Raw genomic sequence first — 19,069 nt, forward strand, 5'->3', positions numbered from 1 at the left:
GAGACTCATTCTGCTTTCTGATTGCATAATCATCTTGAACCAAAACACCAAATTATCACAAAAACATGTCCAATGTTTTTGTAATTAAGAGTAAATCAACATTACAATTATAATCAGTATGTCATTGTAATCAGTAAAATATACTTACATACATTTATACATAATAAGTATATATATATATATATATATATATATATATATATATATATATATATATATATATATATATATATATATATATATATATATATATACATACATACACCTCATAACTGGAAACAGTTTAGTCAGTCCCAAACTCATGCTCATATTCTACAGGCTAATGTCACGTGGAGTATGCATGTTGTGTTGCATCTAACCTCGTTCTCAGTTCTGGGCGGCACGTTCTCCAGCAGATCGATGCCGTTCACCACCACCTCTCTCTTCTCCTTCTTCACTGGGGCTTTGAACACCAGCTGGTTCGGCCGGCTGTAGCCCTCTTTCAGAGACATCAGCACCGGGTCTGAATAAAAAAAAAAAGAGAAAAATATTTTAAAATAAATAGTTTTTAATGTTTTAGAACTAATGAGGTTTGTCTTTACTGATTCTCAGGTCTCACCTCTGTTGATGCCACTGAGCCACTCTGCTGCAGACAGTGCAGGCTCTGTGCCTGCGGTCATGGGGTAGATGTCCTCCTGGTACGTGTCCGACTGCAAACAAGTAGGGGCACAGGAATGCTTTGAATATTTCAGTGATTCTTGAGAGTTAGAGCAAAACAGGTCATCTCTAAAACACAGAAAATATTTTTCTTCAAAATACAGCTTGTCAAAGTGATGTCCCATCTTTTTGTCAACTCCAACTCCTTTTATTGCCTCATCAGGGCAATAAAATGTATATCTAAGCCTATGAAGACCCTATTTGTTACCCTTACTCCACTGAATGCAGCACTACCACACACAGTGTGGTAATGTTTATATTTATTCAAACTACTGGAGTGAGTCCAAGCCTTGAGTGGTTTCATCAGGACAGTTCACAAATGGTGTTTCAAGAAACTAGCTCCAGTGAACCATGCATGTTTAACAAGACTGTCATGATGTCAGTTTCCCTGTCCTCCCGTGCTCTCTCCCCCTCCCCTACCTGTGTGTCTGGAGCTGGGTGGAGTGCCTGACTCCTCCCGTGCACACCTGGGGTGCATCAGCCTAATCACCACCACCTGCTGCTGAGTACAAGAAGGCTTGGCAGTCTACACTCGGTGCCAGACCGTCCGCGTGTAAAACGTGAATGTTTCTTGCTAAGCTTTGTTATATGGTACTTTCCGGCAAATGCTCATTTGGATTTATGCACCCTCCAGATTCCTGCCTCTACTCGCCCAGCTCCTGCCGCCACGTTCCAGTCCCGGTATCGCTTCCAGCTCGTCTTGTCTCCTGCTCGTCTCGTCTCCTGCTCGTCTCGTCTCCTGCTCGTCTCGTCTCCTGCTCGTCTCGTCTCCTGTCCGGTCCTGGTCTCTGGTTTGTCACCCGCTCCCCGCTCTGGTCTTCGTCTGATCCGCCTGCCCTGGTACCGCACCTGCTTCTATCCCCGTCCTGGTCCTGTCCTGCCCGCCTCTACCTGCACCGCACCCGCCTGACCCGTCTCCCGCTCCCCGGTTCCTGTACCTGCTCTTGTGACCTGTTTAAAGACTGCATTTTCACCGCTGTAAATAAACACTGTTAAAACTGCTCTGGTCTGCATCCTTTGGTCCTATCCGCACCGTTACGACAGAACGGTCTGGCCACTATGGACCAAGCAGGCTCAGATCCGGACCAGATGCGCCGCCTCACGCACTCTCACCCCGAGGCGGTGCTGGGTCAGCACGAACAATCCATTCGAACTCTATTGGAGCTAAATCAGACATTGTCCCAGCAGGTGGCACAGCTTAACCACCAGGTGGCCGCGCTCCTCGTCACCCCGCCTGCTGCAGCTGGAGCGCCACCATGCCTCCCGGAGCCGAGAGGCACGGATCCGGAGCCGTATGCTGGACAACCTCACCTCTGTCGCGGATTCCTGTTCCAGTGCGAGTTCATGTTCCAGCAATGCCCTTCTCGTTTCAGCTCGGGGGCCACCAAGATCCGATATATATGTGGATTACTCCGGGGCAGAGCTCTCCAGTGGGCAGAGGCGCGCCTAATGAAGACGTCTGTGGATAGCCTGGATTTTAATGAATTTGTGTCCACGTTTAAGCTGGTGTTTGACCACCCGCACTACCAGGACAATGCTGCCTCCCGGTTATTGACTCTCAGCCAGGGCTCCAGGACGGTAGCGGATTATTCCATTGAATTCTGGACACATGCGGCGGAGCTGGACTGGACGGACAGCGCGCTGCGGGCTGTGTTTGTGCGGGGCCTGAACGAGACTTTGAAAGATGAATTGGTTTCCCGGGACGAACCCCCCGACCTGCGGACCCTCATCTCCCTCACTCACCGTATAGACAACCGCCTACGGGCTCGTCGCCGAGAGAGACGCCGGTCACCGGTCCCGCCGGAGCCACGCGTTGCCCCGCCCCCGCCGGATGAGCCCATGCAACTCGACAGGACCCTTGTGTCGGCCGAGGAGCGTCAACGGAGGCGTCGTCTGGCCGGGGCTTGCCTCTACTGCGGTGAGCGCGGACATTATGTGGTCACTTGCCCAGTTCGGCCAAAAGGGGGGGCCCACCAGTAGCACTGGGAGTACTGGTGGGCGAGCAACACATCCTGGACTCTTCTAATAGACTGCGGCTCAGCGCCACCCTGTGCGTTCGCACAGAGACCTTATGCGTTTCCGCCCTTATCGACTCCGGGGCTGAGAGGGACTTTATTGATGCCCAAGTCGCGGAGCAGCTCGGGGTCTACCTGGAGCCCCTCGAACGCCCCTTAAATGCCCAGGGGCTCAATGGACGTTTTCTGGGGCACATCACTCACATCACAGAACCTGTCACCGTGATTCTGTCCGGCAACCACCAAGAGAACCGTCAGTTTCATGTCCTGTCCTCCTCCGCTTCTCCTCTGGTCCTTGGTTACCCCTGGCTACGCGCCCACAACCCTGTTTTCGATTGGGCCAGGGGCGGAGTTTCGGGCTGGAGTCCCGATTGCCACGCCAAGTGCCTTCGGTCCGCCCTCCCTCCGGCCGGGAGGTCCGTTCCTGTCGCTGATCCGTCCCCAGACACCCCCAATCTGTCCTCGGTGCCTGCTGAATATCACGACCTGGGGGAGGTTTTTAGCAAGAGCAAGGCCCTCTCTTTACCGCCCCACCGTCCATATGACTGCGCCATTGACCTCCTGCCGGGTGCCCCACTACCATCTAGCAGGCTATATAACCTGTCTAAGCCTGAACGCGAGTCAATGGAGGACTATATCCGTGGGTCCCTGGCTGCCGGAATCATCCGCCCGTCCACTTCACCCGTGGGAGCGGGGTTCTTCTTTGTGGCTAAGAAGGACAAATCCCTGCGGCCTTGCATTGATTACCGGGGTCTGAACAATATAACCGTAAAGAATAAATACCCGCTTCCCTTACTGGACTCGGCATTTACGCCCCTCCACGGTGCGACCATCTTCTCAAAGTTGGATTTGCGGAATGCGTACCACCTGGTGCGCATCAGGGAGGGAGACGAATGGAAGACGGCCTTCAAGACACCCCTGGGACATTTCGAATACTTGGTTATGCCCTTCGGTCTCACCAACGCCCCTGCCGTATTCCAAGCCCTCATCAACGATGTGCTCCGTGATTTCCTTAACCGGTTCGTCTTTGTTTACTTGGATGACATCTTGATTTTCTCGCGGTCCCCCCAGGAGCATCATCAGCACGTTCGCCAGGTTCTCCAGCGCCTCCTCGAGAATAAACTGTTCGTGAAAGCTGAGAAATGCGAGTTTCACGCAGAGGAGGTCAGCTTTTTGGGCTTCATTGTGGGGCGGGGCCAAGTAAGAGCTGACCCTGAAAAGATCCAGGCTGTCACTGAGTGGCCCGTTCCTACCAGCCGGAGACAGCTCCAGAGATTTATCGGCTTTGCCAATTTTTATAGACGTTTTATCCGGGATTTTAGTAGGGTTATCTCGCCCTTAACTAAACTCACCTCTCCTGCTTTGCCGTTTGCCTGGTCTCCTGAGGCGCAGACAGCCTTCGAGAAGCTTAAGAGACTATTTACCTCCGCTCCCATCCTGCACCAGCCCGACCCTTCACGGCAATTCATCGTGGAGGTCGACGCCTCCGACTCGGGAGTGGGGGCCGTGCTTTCGCAGAGGTTCGACCCCCACAACCGCCTCTGTCCCTGCGCCTTCTTTTCCCGGCGATTGTCCTCGGCCGAGGTCAATTATGATGTGGGGGATCGGGAGCTCCTTGCCGTAAAGCTGGCCTTGGAGGAGTGGCGCCACTGGCTCGAAGGGGCGGAGCAACCATTCATCGTCTGGACCGACCATAAAAACTTGGAGTACATCCAGTCCGCCAGGCGCCTCAATCCCCGTCAAGCTCGTTGGTCCCTCTTCTTCAGCCGCTTCAACTTTCTCCTCACCTACCGCCCCGGATCTCGGAACGTCAAACCGGATGCCCTCTCCCGCCAGTTCGCCCTGGAGGATAGCCCGGTCACCGCAGAAACAATTATCCCCTCCTCGTGTGTGGTGGCCGCGGTCCATTGGGATATCGAGGACACCGTCCGAGAGGCCCAGACCAACGACCCCGACCCAGGTAACGGTCCTCCAGATAAACTGTTTGTTCCCGATTCTGTCCGGTCTCAGGTGCTCCAGTGGGTCCATGCCTCCCGTTTCGCCTGCCATCCTGGTGCCGGTCGCTCTCTCTCCCTCCTCAGGAGACGCTTCTGGTGGCCCACGATGGACACAGACACCCGGGCTTATGTCGCCGCCTGCCAGGTATGTGCTCGGGCCAAGGCCTCCCACTCACCCCCTTCTGGTCTCTTGCATCCTCTCCCAGTTCCTCGTCGCCCTTGGTCCCACATCGCCTTGGACTTCGTGACGGGCCTTCCCCCTTCCCAGGGGAACACGGTGGTTCTCACCATTGTGGACCGCTTCTCCAAGGCCGCCCATTTCGTTGCCCTGCCTAAGCTCCCCACAGCCAAAGAAACTGCCGACCAGCTGACCAGTCATGTCTTCCGACTCCACGGCATCCCGGTGGACATCGTGTCCGACAGAGGGACCCAATTCACCTCTCAGGTATGGCGGTCTTTCTGCGACAGTTTGGGGGCCACGGTTAGCCTCACGTCCGGGTTCCATCCACAATCTAATGGGCAGACGGAGCGGGCCAACCAAGACCTGGAGTCGGCCCTACGGTGCACAGCCTCCGCCAACCCCGCGACCTGGAGTACTCACCTACCCTGGATAGAGTACGCTCACAACTCCCTCGTGAGTTCCGCCACTGGTATGTCCCCCTTCGAGGCATCGCTGGGATATCAACCCCCTCTCTTTCCCACGGAGGAGAGGGACCTCGCCGTCCCGTCTGTTCAGCGCCATCTCCAGCGCTGTCGCCGGATCTGGAAGAAGGCCAGGGCGGCCCTTCTTCGGGCTGGAGCGCGCACTAAGGCGACGGCCGATCGCCACCGTGTCCCGGCGCCCGTATACCAACCTGGCCAGATGGTTTGGCTCTCCGCCAAGACGGTCCCGCTGAAGACGGACTCCCGTAAGCTGTCCCCCCGATTCCTGGGACCGTTTAAGATCATGAGGATCATAAATCCATCGGCGGTGCGCCTCCAGTTACCCCCGTCTCTCCGGATTCATCCGACCTTTCACGTCTCCCAGGTTAAACCAGTCCGGACCAGCGACCTGTGCCCTCCGGCCGATCCCCCACCGCCCGCCCGAGTCATTGACGGCCACCCGGCGTTCACCGTCCGCCGCCTGATTGACGTTCGTCGCCGTGGTAGGGGCCTCCAGTACCTCGTCGATTGGGAGGGTTACGGTCCGGAGGAGCGATCCTGGGTGCCCAGGGCACGCATTCTGGACCCCGACATGGTGAGAGACTTCCACCGCGCTCATCCTGACAAGCCTGGGGGTCCACCAGGAGGTGGACCTTAGGGGGGGGGTACTGTCATGATGTCAGTTTCCCTGTCCTCCCGTGCTCTCTCCCCCTCCCCTACCTGTGTGTCTGGAGCTGGGTGGAGTGCCTGACTCCTCCCGTGCACACCTGGGGTGCATCAGCCTAATCACCACCACCTGCTGCTGAGTACAAGAAGGCTTGGCAGTCTACACTCGGTGCCAGACCGTCCGCGTGTAAAACGTGAATGTTTCTTGCTAAGCTTTGTTATATGGTACTTTCCGGCAAATGCTCATTTGGATTTATGCACCCTCCAGATTCCTGCCTCTACTCGCCCAGCTCCTGCCGCCACGTTCCAGTCCCGGTATCGCTTCCAGCTCGTCTTGTCTCCTGCTCGTCTCGTCTCCTGCTCGTCTCGTCTCCTGCTCGTCTCGTCTCCTGCTCGTCTCGTCTCCTGTCCGGTCCTGGTCTCTGGTTTGTCACCCGCTCCCCGCTCTGGTCTTCGTCTGATCCGCCTGCCCTGGTACCGCACCTGCTTCTATCCCCGTCCTGGTCCTGTCCTGCCCGCCTCTACCTGCACCGCACCCGCCTGACCCGTCTCCCGCTCCCCGGTTCCTGTACCTGCTCTTGTGACCTGTTTAAAGACTGCATTTTCACCGCTGTAAATAAACACTGTTAAAACTGCTCTGGTCTGCATCCTTTGGTCCTATCCGCACCGTTACGACACAAGACAAAAACTTGTCAACTCCGGCAGTTGTCAACTTCGTTAGATTTCAGGTCTGACGGAGTTGACAAATGCACCTGTGCTAATAAAATATTGTTTATGAATTTAGAAATATGTTAAATTGCAAATTCATGGTTTAAGTTTAAAATATAATATATTCATACAACATAAATAACATTGTATAATGTGAAGTTGAATGTGTTACGGAGTTGACATTTTAGGCTGACGGAGTTGACAAACCCACCAATTTAGTAAGGAATTAAATGGTTAATTTTCTTAACAAAAATCTATAATGGAATAGATTTTTCCACTTTTCATCTCTTGAAATTGTATTGTCAGTTGTCACTTATATTATGAGCCGGCTATAGCCCAGTCATTGACACTGGCGCTTCAAAGGGTCAAATGCAATTTAGAATGTGTAAAATCACCAATATCAGAATAAAAACTCATGGAGGGGCAGATTAGAGGTGGAAGAAGTGGATGGGAACATTGAAGGAGCACTGGAGAGGTAGAGGAGGATAAAGAGGGACTGACTGAGAGACAGGGGGTCGAGAGAGGAGGGAGAGTGGACTGTCCTTTCCTGGGAAAGTCTTATTTTGGTTTAGAAGTGAAATAATTGTTTGTTTTGTGATTAGTGTTCAATTTAGCATCTGTTTTCATCTAGATTAAAACATATTTGTTCAGTTTTCAGCAGTGTTGTTATGAATGTATGAGTGTTGTAATGAATCAAATTTTATATGTTTTTGTATGTCTGATGGAGTTGCAAATGACTGAGTTATATAAAAAAACATTTTGTAAAAAATGTTTTTAGTCAGAACCTGTTCCTTTGCATTTCTACACAGCTCAGACCTTACTCTACAAACATATATAGCTCTCATAAAAGTAGAATGCTTTAAAAAAAAAAAAAAAAAAATCACAATTCAAAACCTGTTTTGTCCCGACTCTCAAGAATCACCGATTTAATAATATTTAATACCACAAACACCAAAACATAGCACATTTATAGTTTTATCACGTACAAACTTTAGATTGTCATTAAGAACTGTGTATATGTATTGGACAGATAACTTGACTAGATAAGTTGCTGAGAAAAGCCATAACTACATCACTATAAACTGGAATTTAGGCTTACTCCATTATTTGCAGCTTAAGTTCCCACTACACAAGAAATTGCAGCATGAAAATGCAACCCACACAAATGAGAGTTTTGTGTCCAAATGTTTGGATGTACAGTATATTCACTTAGATTATTTTGTTGTGTGTGTATAGTGTAGTGGTGTTACAGACCCTCCTGGACACAATCATGTCTGTGAAAGAGTGTAGTGTAGGGGTGTAGTGTAAGGGTGTAGTGTAAGGGTGTAGTGTGAGAGTGGAGTGTGAGAGTGGAGTGTGAGGGTGTAGTGTAAGGGTGTAGTGTGAGGGTGTAGTGTGAGAGTGGAGTGTGAGGGTGTTGTGTAAGGGTGTAGTGTGAGGGTGTAGTGTAAGGGTGTAGTGTGAGGGTGTAGTGTGAGGGTGTAGTGTGAGGGTGTAGTGTAAGGGTGTAGTGTGAGGGTGTTGTGTAAGGGTGTAGTGTGAGGGTGTTGTGTAAGGGTGTAGTGTGAGGGTGTAGTGTAAGGTGTAGTGTGAGGGTGTAATGTGAGGGTGTAGTGTAAGGTGTAGTGTGAGGGTGGAGTGTACTGTGTGAAGGTGTAGTGGTGGTACAGACCCTCCTAGGCACGATCATGGAGATGGGCTCAATCAGGCCCTTCAGAGGTATCAGTTTGTAGAAGCGAAACACCTCACAGGCTCCGACGTCCAGACCGTGCTTTGGCATCACTCCTGCACATTCCACACACAAGGGGAGCATTTATGTCAGTAAAAATGCGAAAACTGCGTTGATATGGGTCCTATATGCTCGCACCTATAAGTGCCCTATATAGCAACTTCCCAGACATCCAGAGCACTTAACGTTACATTATTCATTCACTCCACACTCCCCCCTCCCACCACCACCAACCTAGGCAATGTGGGTCAAGTGTCTTGTCTAAGGACACAACAATAGTTTGCACTTGACTGTGGCACCTCATATTCCCAGCTGTCTCCCATCCAAGTACCAACCAGGCACAGCCCTGCTTAGCTTCCTGGGCCTTGAGAAGCAGATACGGCCACATACCATCTATCTTATGACGCAGAAATGGTGAACTTCATCACAGGCCCCCATCAGAAATGTTACATATTACACCTTTAATGTTGAATGTTTTAAACGTCTATCGGAAATTACTTTGAGCTTGAATTGTGTTATTGATACAACAGAGGACTGTTGTCATGCCAGATTCTTGCCTGAAACTCATTAAGTGCTTGGATGGAGGACAAATTCTATGATGGATAGTAAGATTCAAACTGTAGATGTTTCAACTTGGTTTGGTTTGTGCTTAAAATCTTCCATTACCTGCCTGAGATATAATCTTTAGAACTTGTAAGTCCCCCCCCCCTTCTCCTTTTGATCTACACAAAGCACTGAGAGCAGCCCTCCACAGATAGACCTGACCTTGGACCCATATTCCAGCCCCCCTCAGCACACCAGGCAGGAGAGTAAGAAGGCAACCTTACCCAGCCCCTTCTGTGGTGCAGGGGACCTAAACTCCATCAGGTACTGCAGGTACGGCTTCTCCGTGGTCACCTCAAAGTACCGGATGTTCCCATCTCCCTGAAACATAGGTTAGCATGTTAGCTTTGTGTGCAAGGAAAATCAACTTATCTGCAGTTATCTAAGATGTTTCTTTAAAAGGATGTGGGGGATAATTCAGTACTTAAATTGCCGCTCCTTTACCAAGATCTTTACGTTTTTGTGCAATACAAAATAAACCATCAGACATTTCTTGAAGCAAACCAAGTAATCTAGACCTACACACTAACAACTTGCCTTTCCTGCAAGATACAGCATGTGAGTGTCTGCGTCATAGAAGGGGAAGAGTAGTCCAGAGAGTCCATCTATGTCCTCCTCCACCATGGGCATGGACAGGTCCTCCTGCAAGAGCCCACAACAAAAGAGGGGTTAGGCCTATCCCCCTGAAACAGCCCACACAGAGGGGTCAGACCTGGGTATGTAACAGCCCACACAGAGGGGTCAGACCTGGATATGTGACAGCCCACACAGAGGGGTCAGACCTGGGTATGTCACAGCCCACATAGAGGGGTCAGACCTGGGTATGTCATAGCCCACACAGAGGGGTCAGACCTGGGTATGTCATAGCCCACACAGAGGGGTCAGACCTGGATATGTAACAGCCCACACAGAGGGGTCAGACCTGGATATGTAACAGCCCACACAGAGGGGTCAGACCTGGGTATGTCACAGCCCACACAGAGGGTCAGATCTGGTATGTCACAGCCCACACAGAGGGGTCAGACCTGGGTACACTTAGGCGGGTCTGGAGGTGGCTCTGACCTGGTCCCATAAGGCGATCTGTCTCGTGTTCCAGCGGGAGAAGCCGGTGGTCAGCAAACGCTTCATGTTGCCAAGGAACACCACGCGGTTCACACGGTGGTTTTTACAGTTGGCCTCCTGCAGACACACAGAGGAGAGAGGTTTAAGGGCACAATAAAATACAGTACTTCAGTAATCCAATACTCCAGAAATTACTATGGTACTTTAAAGATTATCCTGAAAGACTAATAATCTAATAGTAAAATATATATATATACCTGTTCCTGCTCCTGATTGGTTCAGTTTGGTGTGGAGCATATGGCTCTAATCACACATCATGTCACACTGATCAGGAAGTACAAGGACCAAGGTCAGACACAACAACAGGGCTTTCCACACATTACTCAGAAACCATTATAGTGGAATATAACAGAGTTTGCACAAACAACACACGCTTTTCTTTAAGCTACTTTGTTACTGTTCTAAATAAAAGAGCCATTTGCCTATGAGTCGGTAAGTGTGTAACTTACCTAAAGGTTGGAGGTCCCATCTTAGTAAATTCTTATTGGTTTCTTGGGCAAGACACTTCACCCTGCTTGCCTAAATCTTATAGATATGTGAAGGATTAATGGAGGTGTGTTAGTCTGCCTCAGGGCAGCTATGACTGCAGAAGTGGCTTATCACCACAGAGTGTGGAGTACCTTAATGATGTAAAAAAAAATAAATATGGAGTAGAAACCACTGGCCAGTCCTAGCCCAGAGCGTCTGTTGCTGTGGTGGCTGCTCTGACCTGCAGCACTCGGCCTGAGCGCGGCTCGATGACCCTGAGCTTGCGGTCCTTACAGCTGGTGGCTAACAGGCTGCCGTCCGTGTTGAAGGACATGCTGAGGACCACGTCTGAGTGACAGTCGATCATCTTCACCGGCTCCCCCAGCTCCAAGTTCCAGATCAGGATCTGCTCACAGGGACAGGACTGTCAGGGCCAGGGAGGGACTACACACAGATAACTACGTGTGTGTGCAAGAGTGGAACGGGTTTGAGGCGCATCACAATCTTTCTTCCTGCTGTTCTGTTGTGCTATGGGTGAAATCATTATTGATAATCACATTCTATCTTGTGGCTGGATAAATACAGTGGGATATTGGACATAACAACAATAATTCAACTCATTTCCATTTCATCTAATGCAGTTTGTGTCTGTTGCAATGTTACAGCTGTCCTTTGTCTGTTTATATTTGCAATGTCGCTTATCAATACAATTCAATGCAACTGACAGGAATGGGGACAAAATACTAAAAACTTCTGATAAAATAGGAAGACTGGACTTCCATTTGCTATCAATGAATGCTCGTATCTGCTTGTTTTATACTTACTCTAGCTTAGACAAGAGATTAGTGTGTGAGTTTTGACCTTGTAGTCGTAGCCGGCGCTGAATAGGATGCCGCTGCTGGTGGGGTGCCACTCGATAAGCCCCACTCGTCTGCTGTGTCCATATAGCTCCAGCAGGGCGGCGTTCATGTTACGCCTCAGCCCGCCCTCAGGGATCTCCCATACACGCACCTGTCACAGAACACACGGTTATGCACCTGTCAGTACAAACAACTCAGGGTCAGATTGGAGTAAGAAGTATTTGGGAAGAATTGGAGGAATGGAGGGTTAGAACAAGACCTGTCCACTGTCAAAAGAATACACAAGAAAATCTTTATTGAAATGCCTTACAATTTTACAATTTTACAATTTTATCTTATATAGAGCATTTGGGTTAATCCAGTTTTATTTGAATTGTATTTAGTTATCATTTATCTTTGACTGGAAAAACACACAAAAAGTTCAATAAGTTTTCTGAATAATTATCAATATTTTTCAATAGTAATGACCAGTTGAGACATTTGAGTTGTATTTACTCAGTTGGGCTTGAAATAACACCTTAAAATTACTAAGAGACTAATCCTATCCAACACGCTCCATCCTACTCAGAAATATAAACATTCTGAAGTCATAGATATACTTGTACGGTGCATGGGGCAGAGCACACAGACACACAGAAGACTCTGGTCAGTAACACCACAGCCCAGAGCTGTGGGATTACACTGGATTACAACTGCTGCCCGGATCGCTGTGAAAGCACCAGATTATCCACCAACAAGTCAAAGTTCTACACGCGTAAAAGGGCCGTATCTGAATGAAAGTACTACACGCGTAAAGTACTGTAAACGCAACAGTACTACACAAAGAAGTACGCCGCATATAAAAGTACTATGCGAGTCAAAGTTTTGACATGTGAAAGGACTGTATACAAGTACTCCACATAAAAGTACCACAAAAGTAAAAGTACTGTACAAATGTTTTAAATGATGAGGTGAACTTGAGACCACTATGAAAAGGTGTAACATTTGTTGGAGCATTTAATGTAAATTGAATTATGGAATGATACTGAAAAAATGTATAAGGATTTTGACATAATAACAGACATAATAACATATGCTATATAACAACAGATGCTATTTCAACTTGTTTTAAACATTAATAATAATAAAGGCTTACTCAAACATGTGTGAATGAAACAAAAGACACACAGGTATGCTTTGGCAGAGGTAACAATGCTCTAACATGGCTAGAAACTCACAATAGTCAGTTTTGCAAAATATAGGACATTTAAAACAAACTCCGCACTAGTACCATAATATACACTTATTGCCCTGGTACAGAACACTTACAGAGGTGTCTTCTGAGCAGGACGCAATGATGTTCTCAAAGAAGGGGTTCCACTTGATGTCCAGAACATTCCCCTGGTGACCACAGACTTTGGGGTGGTGTGAGTCCAAACGCCCGGACTGTAAGACACATAAAAGCATTTACATTATACAAGGCATTTGGGCCTGTCAGGTTTAATTTAATAATAATAGAAATGATGATTTTCCCAGCACTCTAAACTTGTAAGAATGTGTTAAATATATAAGGTTAAACTATAGGCCTACCCAAAATGAATAAATAAATAAAATCATCCTTGGTCATTATTAGATTAGACTGTTGTATATGAGTCGGCCTAATCAAAGTGCATGGACTGGAGGAGGTCTGTCTGTTGCAGTGGGACGTCTGTGTCTGTGTGGTGTTTATGTAGTGACCAGGGCCGTCCAGAGGGGGGCAGCGGCTCCTCACACTGGAGGAGCTGTGGATGTGGGTCAGGATGAATGATTTGGCGTCCTCTGACCTCCTCACTGACCTCCTCTGGGACAAACTCGGGTCTAACCAGGGTCTAGCCAGGGACTAACCAGGTGATAACCAGGAGCTAACCAAGGACTAACCAGGGACTAACCAGGGTCTAACCAGGGTCTAGCCAGGATCTAACCAAGATCTAACCAGGATTTAACCAGGGACTAACCAGGGTCTAACCAGGATCTAACCAGGGTCTAACCAGGGTCTAACCAGTCCTAACCAATCCTACAGGACAACAAAAGATTACTGAAGCATGAGTTAATGAAGTATAAGCTAATAAACAGGGAACACAAGAAGATTTTGTCTCCTTTAATAAGTATATTAAAAAATGGCAGGAATTGGAACTGCTAATGTTATGCTGATCACACATTAACAGTTTAGCTAATGTGAGGCGTTCTACTGTGTGACTGTTAAAGCTCCGAGTGAGAGTGAGGCTCAGCACCACTGCACAGAGCACACACGAGTCACAGTAATGTTGTGTGTGCGGTGTTCACAATAATAACTGTGCTACTATTTTCAGTTTGTGTGTGACTGAATAAACTCATCAAATAATGACATCATCTGCAACCAACTTAGTGACTGGACAGTACACAGACACGAGCTGAGAGAGAAGAGGTTTGGCCTAAGAACACAGAGTCACAATGTCATTATCAACGTCTCCTCCGGGCATCACTTCAGCTTCCTCTGGATCCAATTTAGTCAAATGTGATGAATCAAAACAATAAGACAAAATATTAGTTAAATAACAGTTTCATGAGCAGAAGAGACACCCATGTTTGTGTGAGTGGGTATTTATCACATCATGAGGACCTGCCTCCCTTATGGGACATCAGTGGTGGATTTTGTTACTTAAGTAAAAGTACAGATAAAAGAGCAAAGAAATACTCATGAAAAAGAATCAAATGAAAAAAAAAATCTGTGAAAAAAATAGCAAAAGTAATAGAGTACCTATTTAAAAATGTACTTTAAATCAGCACAAAAATACTTGTACTTTTTACTCTTTTAGTTTATGTGTTAAAAATAAACCCTCAGCCTTTTTAGCAGGTCTCTGAAAAAATAAAAACATAAAAAATCAGTCCAGTTAAAAAATGTAAGTGGAGTAGAAAATAACTAAAGTAAAAGTAAAGTACGTAAAATCTATTTAAGTAAAGTACAGATACCTAAAATTTACACATGAGTACAATACTTTACTACTTTTACAGACCATCACTAAAAATGAGGTCCCCATGACGGCCGTCCTCATGTAGATCAACAATATGGTTCAGAGTTCAGACAAAGATTCAGATGGGTTACGTTTAGTGTTTAGCTTAAAGCCACACAATGTAACTTTTTAGCCAAAAGAAAAAAAAGTAGTTTTTATTGCGCTGAAAACATGCCTCCCTACTGGCCAGGAGGAGGACTTATGGTTTTAACTTTCTATTTCCATGGAATCATCAGATGACCTCCAAAAAGTCACATACTGTATCTTTAAGGAAAATAGTGACTATGGTTAAGGTTAGGACCAGTTTCCCCAAAAGGCATGGAAAACCAACCTGTCTGTGTGTGTGTGTGGGGGTGTGTGTGTGTGTGTGTGGGGTGTGTGGGTGTGTGTGTGTGTGGGGGTGTGTGTGTGTGTGTGTGTGTGTGTGTGTGTGTGTGTGTGTATGTATATATATATATATATATATATATATATATATATATATATATATATATATATATATATATATATATATATATATATATATATATATATATATATATAAGCTAAGTTTTTCCTAGAATAGCTCTTTTTTGGTGGTGTCGGCCATATTGCAGAGGTGGTGGAGACGACAGACGCTTCAAACCTCCCAAAAATACATATTTAACCATGACATTGACTTACAGAGATGTTTAATGAGGTAAACATGTTATTTAGTTCAGTTTTAATAAACAATTATATAAATAAATCATTGATATGTTGGCATTCATGTGTAACTATAGCAACACACTCATGCTCATATATGGAATTATTATATGTGACATCATCTGGCGTCTCCTAGCAACACGTGGCAACGGAACATTCTATTTCTTTATGACATCGACAGATTCTAAATGAAAAGTCTGTAAGTATAAGTGCAGCACAAACCAAACCTCACTTCAACTCAGCACTCGAACGAGCACGCAGCGACCCAACTCAGAGAAGCAAACATGTCCAAAAACTGGTGTGACTATACGTCTGAAGACGACGAACTCCTCTACAGCGAGGAATTCCACTTCATGGATGACCTGGAGATGTCTTCCCCCGATCCAGACCAGACCTCTGGACCATCTGAAGAGATGGTCCAAACCTCTGTAACTCTTGAGGAGTTGGAGACAGAGGAGTTAGGGCCTCAAACCCAACAGTGGTCTGAGGAGGAAGATGAGACGAGCATGGCCTCAATAATGTTAGAATTTGAAATGGCCAAAACAACACAAAAACTCCAAGCTGAACTAGACAAAATGAAAGAGGAGAGAGGAGCACTCATAGACCAGTCGGATGAACTGAAACTCCAGCTTCAGTCCAAAGATGGCACCATTGAAGCTTTGCAGAAACAGGTCGCAGAAATGAAAGAGACATTAGAGCAAAGTCAAAAAGATTCCCGCCAAAAATCCAAAAAGTGGGAAAAAGAAAAGCGGAAAGACGCTGCCGACATGAAATTCAAAATGCAGGAGAAATCTACGGAGAATGCAACGCTGATGGAGCAGAACGCTAAACTGGAGTGTGCTCTGGTGAGACGTAAAGCGGACATGTCTGCTCTGAAACAGGAACTGGAGACCAAACAACAAGAGACGGTCCAGATGTTCCAGCAAGTGAAAACCAAAGAAACACAGATCCAAAAGATGGAGGAGGAGAAGGACGCCATTTTGAGGACCTGTGAGGAGACCAAGGAGGAGCTGAGCAAGTCAAAGGTAGAGCGCTCCCAGCTGGAAGAACGATGCAATACCCTAGAGCAGCAACTGAGGAGGTCAGCAGGAGAGCGCTCCCTGCTGGTCGAAAGGAACAGCGCACTACAGCAGGAGGTGGAAGACCTGAAGGCAGAGTGCTCCCTGCTGGCAGAAAGATATAGTGCACTGGAGCTGGAGCTGAGGAGAACACAGGAAGAGCGCTCCCTGCTGGCGGAAAGAAACACTGTATTACAGCAGGAGGTGGAGCAGGAGAAACGTGGCAGAGTTGAACTATACGAAGACAACGCTGCCATTTTAAGGACCTGTGAAGCCCTAAAGGGAGAGCGCTCCCTGCTGGTGGAGAGATGTAGTGTGTCAGACCAGCTACTGACAAGAGCAGAAGAAGAGCGCTCCCTGCTGGTCATAAAGAACAGTGCGCTACAGCAGGAGGTAGAACAGCACAAGAAAATCAAAGCCGAACTCGAGGAGGAGAAGACGGTCATCTTTAAGATCTGTGAGGAGCTGAAGGTAGAGCGCTTCTTGCAGATTGAAAGATGCAGTGCGTTGGAGCAACAGCTGAAGACCACAGAAGAACACCGCTCCCTGCTGGAGGAGATGAATATAGCACTGGAGCAGGAGCTGGAGAAGAAGAAGAGGAAGTGGTACAGGAGGCTCCTGTGCATCTAGACCCTCTCTCAACCCCCCTCACTGTTCTGCACATGAACAATAAAGCATAGCATTTTAATTTAGACACAAATCATTCATTTGTTCGTCTTCTTTTGGGTTAATTATTCTTTGAACCACATTATCCATGGTTTAGTCTATTTTAGACGTGATTAGAGCTGAAAGTTTGGGTGTTCTGGTGGCACTCGGAGCACTGAATATTAACTTGGTGGTATCTGGTGTGAAAAGTGAAACCCATACAAAAAGATGTTACCAAATATATATATATATATATATATATATATATATATATATATATATATATATATATATATAAATATATATATATATATATATATATATATATATATATATATATATATATATATATATATATATATATATATATATAAATATATATATATATATATATATATATATATATATATATATATATATATATATATATATATATATGAGCTAAGTTTTTCCTAGAATAGCTCTTTTTTGGTGGTGTCGGCCATATTGCAGAGGTGGTGGAGACGACAGACGCTTCAAACCTCCCAAAAATACATATTTAACCATGACATTGACTTACAGAGATGTTTAATGAGGTAAACATGTTATTTAGTTCAGTTTTAATAAACAATTATATAAATAAATCATTGATATGTTGGCATTCATGTGTAACTATAGCAACACACTCATGCTCATATATGGAATTATTATATGTGACATCATCTGGCATCTCCTAGCAACACGTGGCAACGGAACATTCTATTTCTTTATGACATCGACAGATTCTAAATGAAAAGTCTGTAAGTGTAAGTGCAGCACAAACCAAACCTCACTTCAACTCAGCACTCGAACGAGCACGCAGCGACCCAACTCAGAGAAGCAAACATGTCCAAAAACTGGTGTGACTATACGTCTGAAGACGACGAACTCCTCTACAGCGAGGAATTCCACTTCATGGATGACCTGGAGATGTCTTCCCCCGATCCAGACCAGACCTCTGGACCATCTGAAGAGATGGTCCAAACCTCTGTAACTCTTGAGGAGTTGGAGACAGAGGAGTTAGGGCCTCAAACCCAACAGTGGTCTGAGGAGGAAGATGAGACGAGCATGGCCTCAATAATGTTAGAATTTGAAATGGCCAAAACAACACAAAAACTCCAAGCTGAACTAGACAAAATGAAAGAGGAGAGAGGAGCACTCATAGACCAGTCGGATGAACTGAAACTCCAGCTTCAGTCCAAAGATGGCACCATTGAAGCTTTGCAGAAACAGGTCACAGAAATGAAAGAGACATTAGAGCAAAGTCAAAAAGATTCCCGCCAAAAATCCAAAAAGTGGGAAAAAGAAAAGCGGAAAGACGCTGCCGACATGAAATTCAAAATGCAGGAGAAATCTACGGAGAATGCAATGCTGATGGAGCAGAACGCTAAACTGGAGTGTGCTCTGGTGAGACGTAAAGCGGACATGTCTGCTCTGAAACAGGAACTGGAGACCAAACAACAAGAGACGGTCCAGATGTTCCAGCAAGTGAAGACCAAAGAAACACAGATCCAAAAGATGGAGGAGGAGAAGGACGCCATTTTGAGGACCTGTGAGGAGACCAAGGAGGAGCTGAGCAAGTCAAAGGTAGAGCGCTCCCAGCTGGAAGAACGATGCAATACCCTAGAGCAGCAACTGAGGACGTCAGCAGGAGAGCGCTCCCTGCTGGTCGAAAGGAACAGCGCACTACAGCAGGAGGTGGAAGACCTGAAGGCAGAGTGCTCCCTGCTGGCAGAAAGATATAGTGCACTGGAGCTGGAGCTGAGGAGAACACAGGAAGAGCGCTCCCTGCTGGCAGAAAGAAACACTGTATTACAGCAGGAGGTGGAGCAGGAGAAACATGGCAGAGTTGTACTATACGAAGACAACGCTGCCATTTTGAGGACCTGTGAAGCCGTAAAGAGAGAGCGCTCCCTGCTGGTGGAGAGATGTAGTGCACTGGAGCTGGAGCTGAAGGCAACACAGGAAGAGCGCTCCCTGCTGGCAGAAAGAAACACTGTATTACAGCAGGAGGTGGAGCAGGAGAAACATGGCAGAGTTGTACTATACGAAGACAACGCTGCCATTTTGAGGACCTGTGAAGCCGTAAAGGGAGAGCGCTCCCTGCTGGTGGAGAGATGTAGTGCACTGGAGCTGGAGCTGAAGGCAAC

General features: G+C 46.9%; 1 protein-coding gene across 3 annotated transcripts in view; it reads right to left on the minus strand.

The window, feature by feature from the left end:
• The window catches only part of coro2ba (coronin, actin binding protein, 2Ba), an 87,117-nt gene that overhangs the window by 6,025 nt on the left and 62,023 nt on the right, over positions 1–19,069 (minus strand). For 2 of the 3 annotated variants that reach the window (XM_055231601.1, XM_033991749.2), the window contains exons 3-11: positions 12,815–12,931; positions 11,508–11,657; positions 10,888–11,052; positions 10,119–10,235; positions 9,594–9,698; positions 9,281–9,377; positions 8,397–8,509; positions 599–689; positions 360–502 (exon numbers count right to left, since the gene is read on the minus strand). In XM_055231601.1, coding sequence (XP_055087576.1) covers positions 360–502; positions 599–689; positions 8,397–8,509; positions 9,281–9,377; positions 9,594–9,698; positions 10,119–10,235; positions 10,888–11,052; positions 11,508–11,657; positions 12,815–12,931 — 1,098 coding nt within the window. Of the gene's footprint in view, positions 1–359; positions 503–598; positions 690–8,396; positions 8,510–9,280; positions 9,378–9,589; positions 9,699–10,118; positions 10,236–10,887; positions 11,053–11,507; positions 11,658–12,814; positions 12,932–19,069 lie in introns of all 3 variants that reach the window. The other variant, XM_055231602.1, reaches the window with a different exon arrangement.

The sequence above is a fragment of the Periophthalmus magnuspinnatus genome, chromosome 3, assembly GCF_009829125.3.
Source record: "Periophthalmus magnuspinnatus isolate fPerMag1 chromosome 3, fPerMag1.2.pri, whole genome shotgun sequence".
Lineage (NCBI taxonomy): Eukaryota > Metazoa > Chordata > Actinopteri > Gobiiformes > Gobiidae > Periophthalmus > Periophthalmus magnuspinnatus.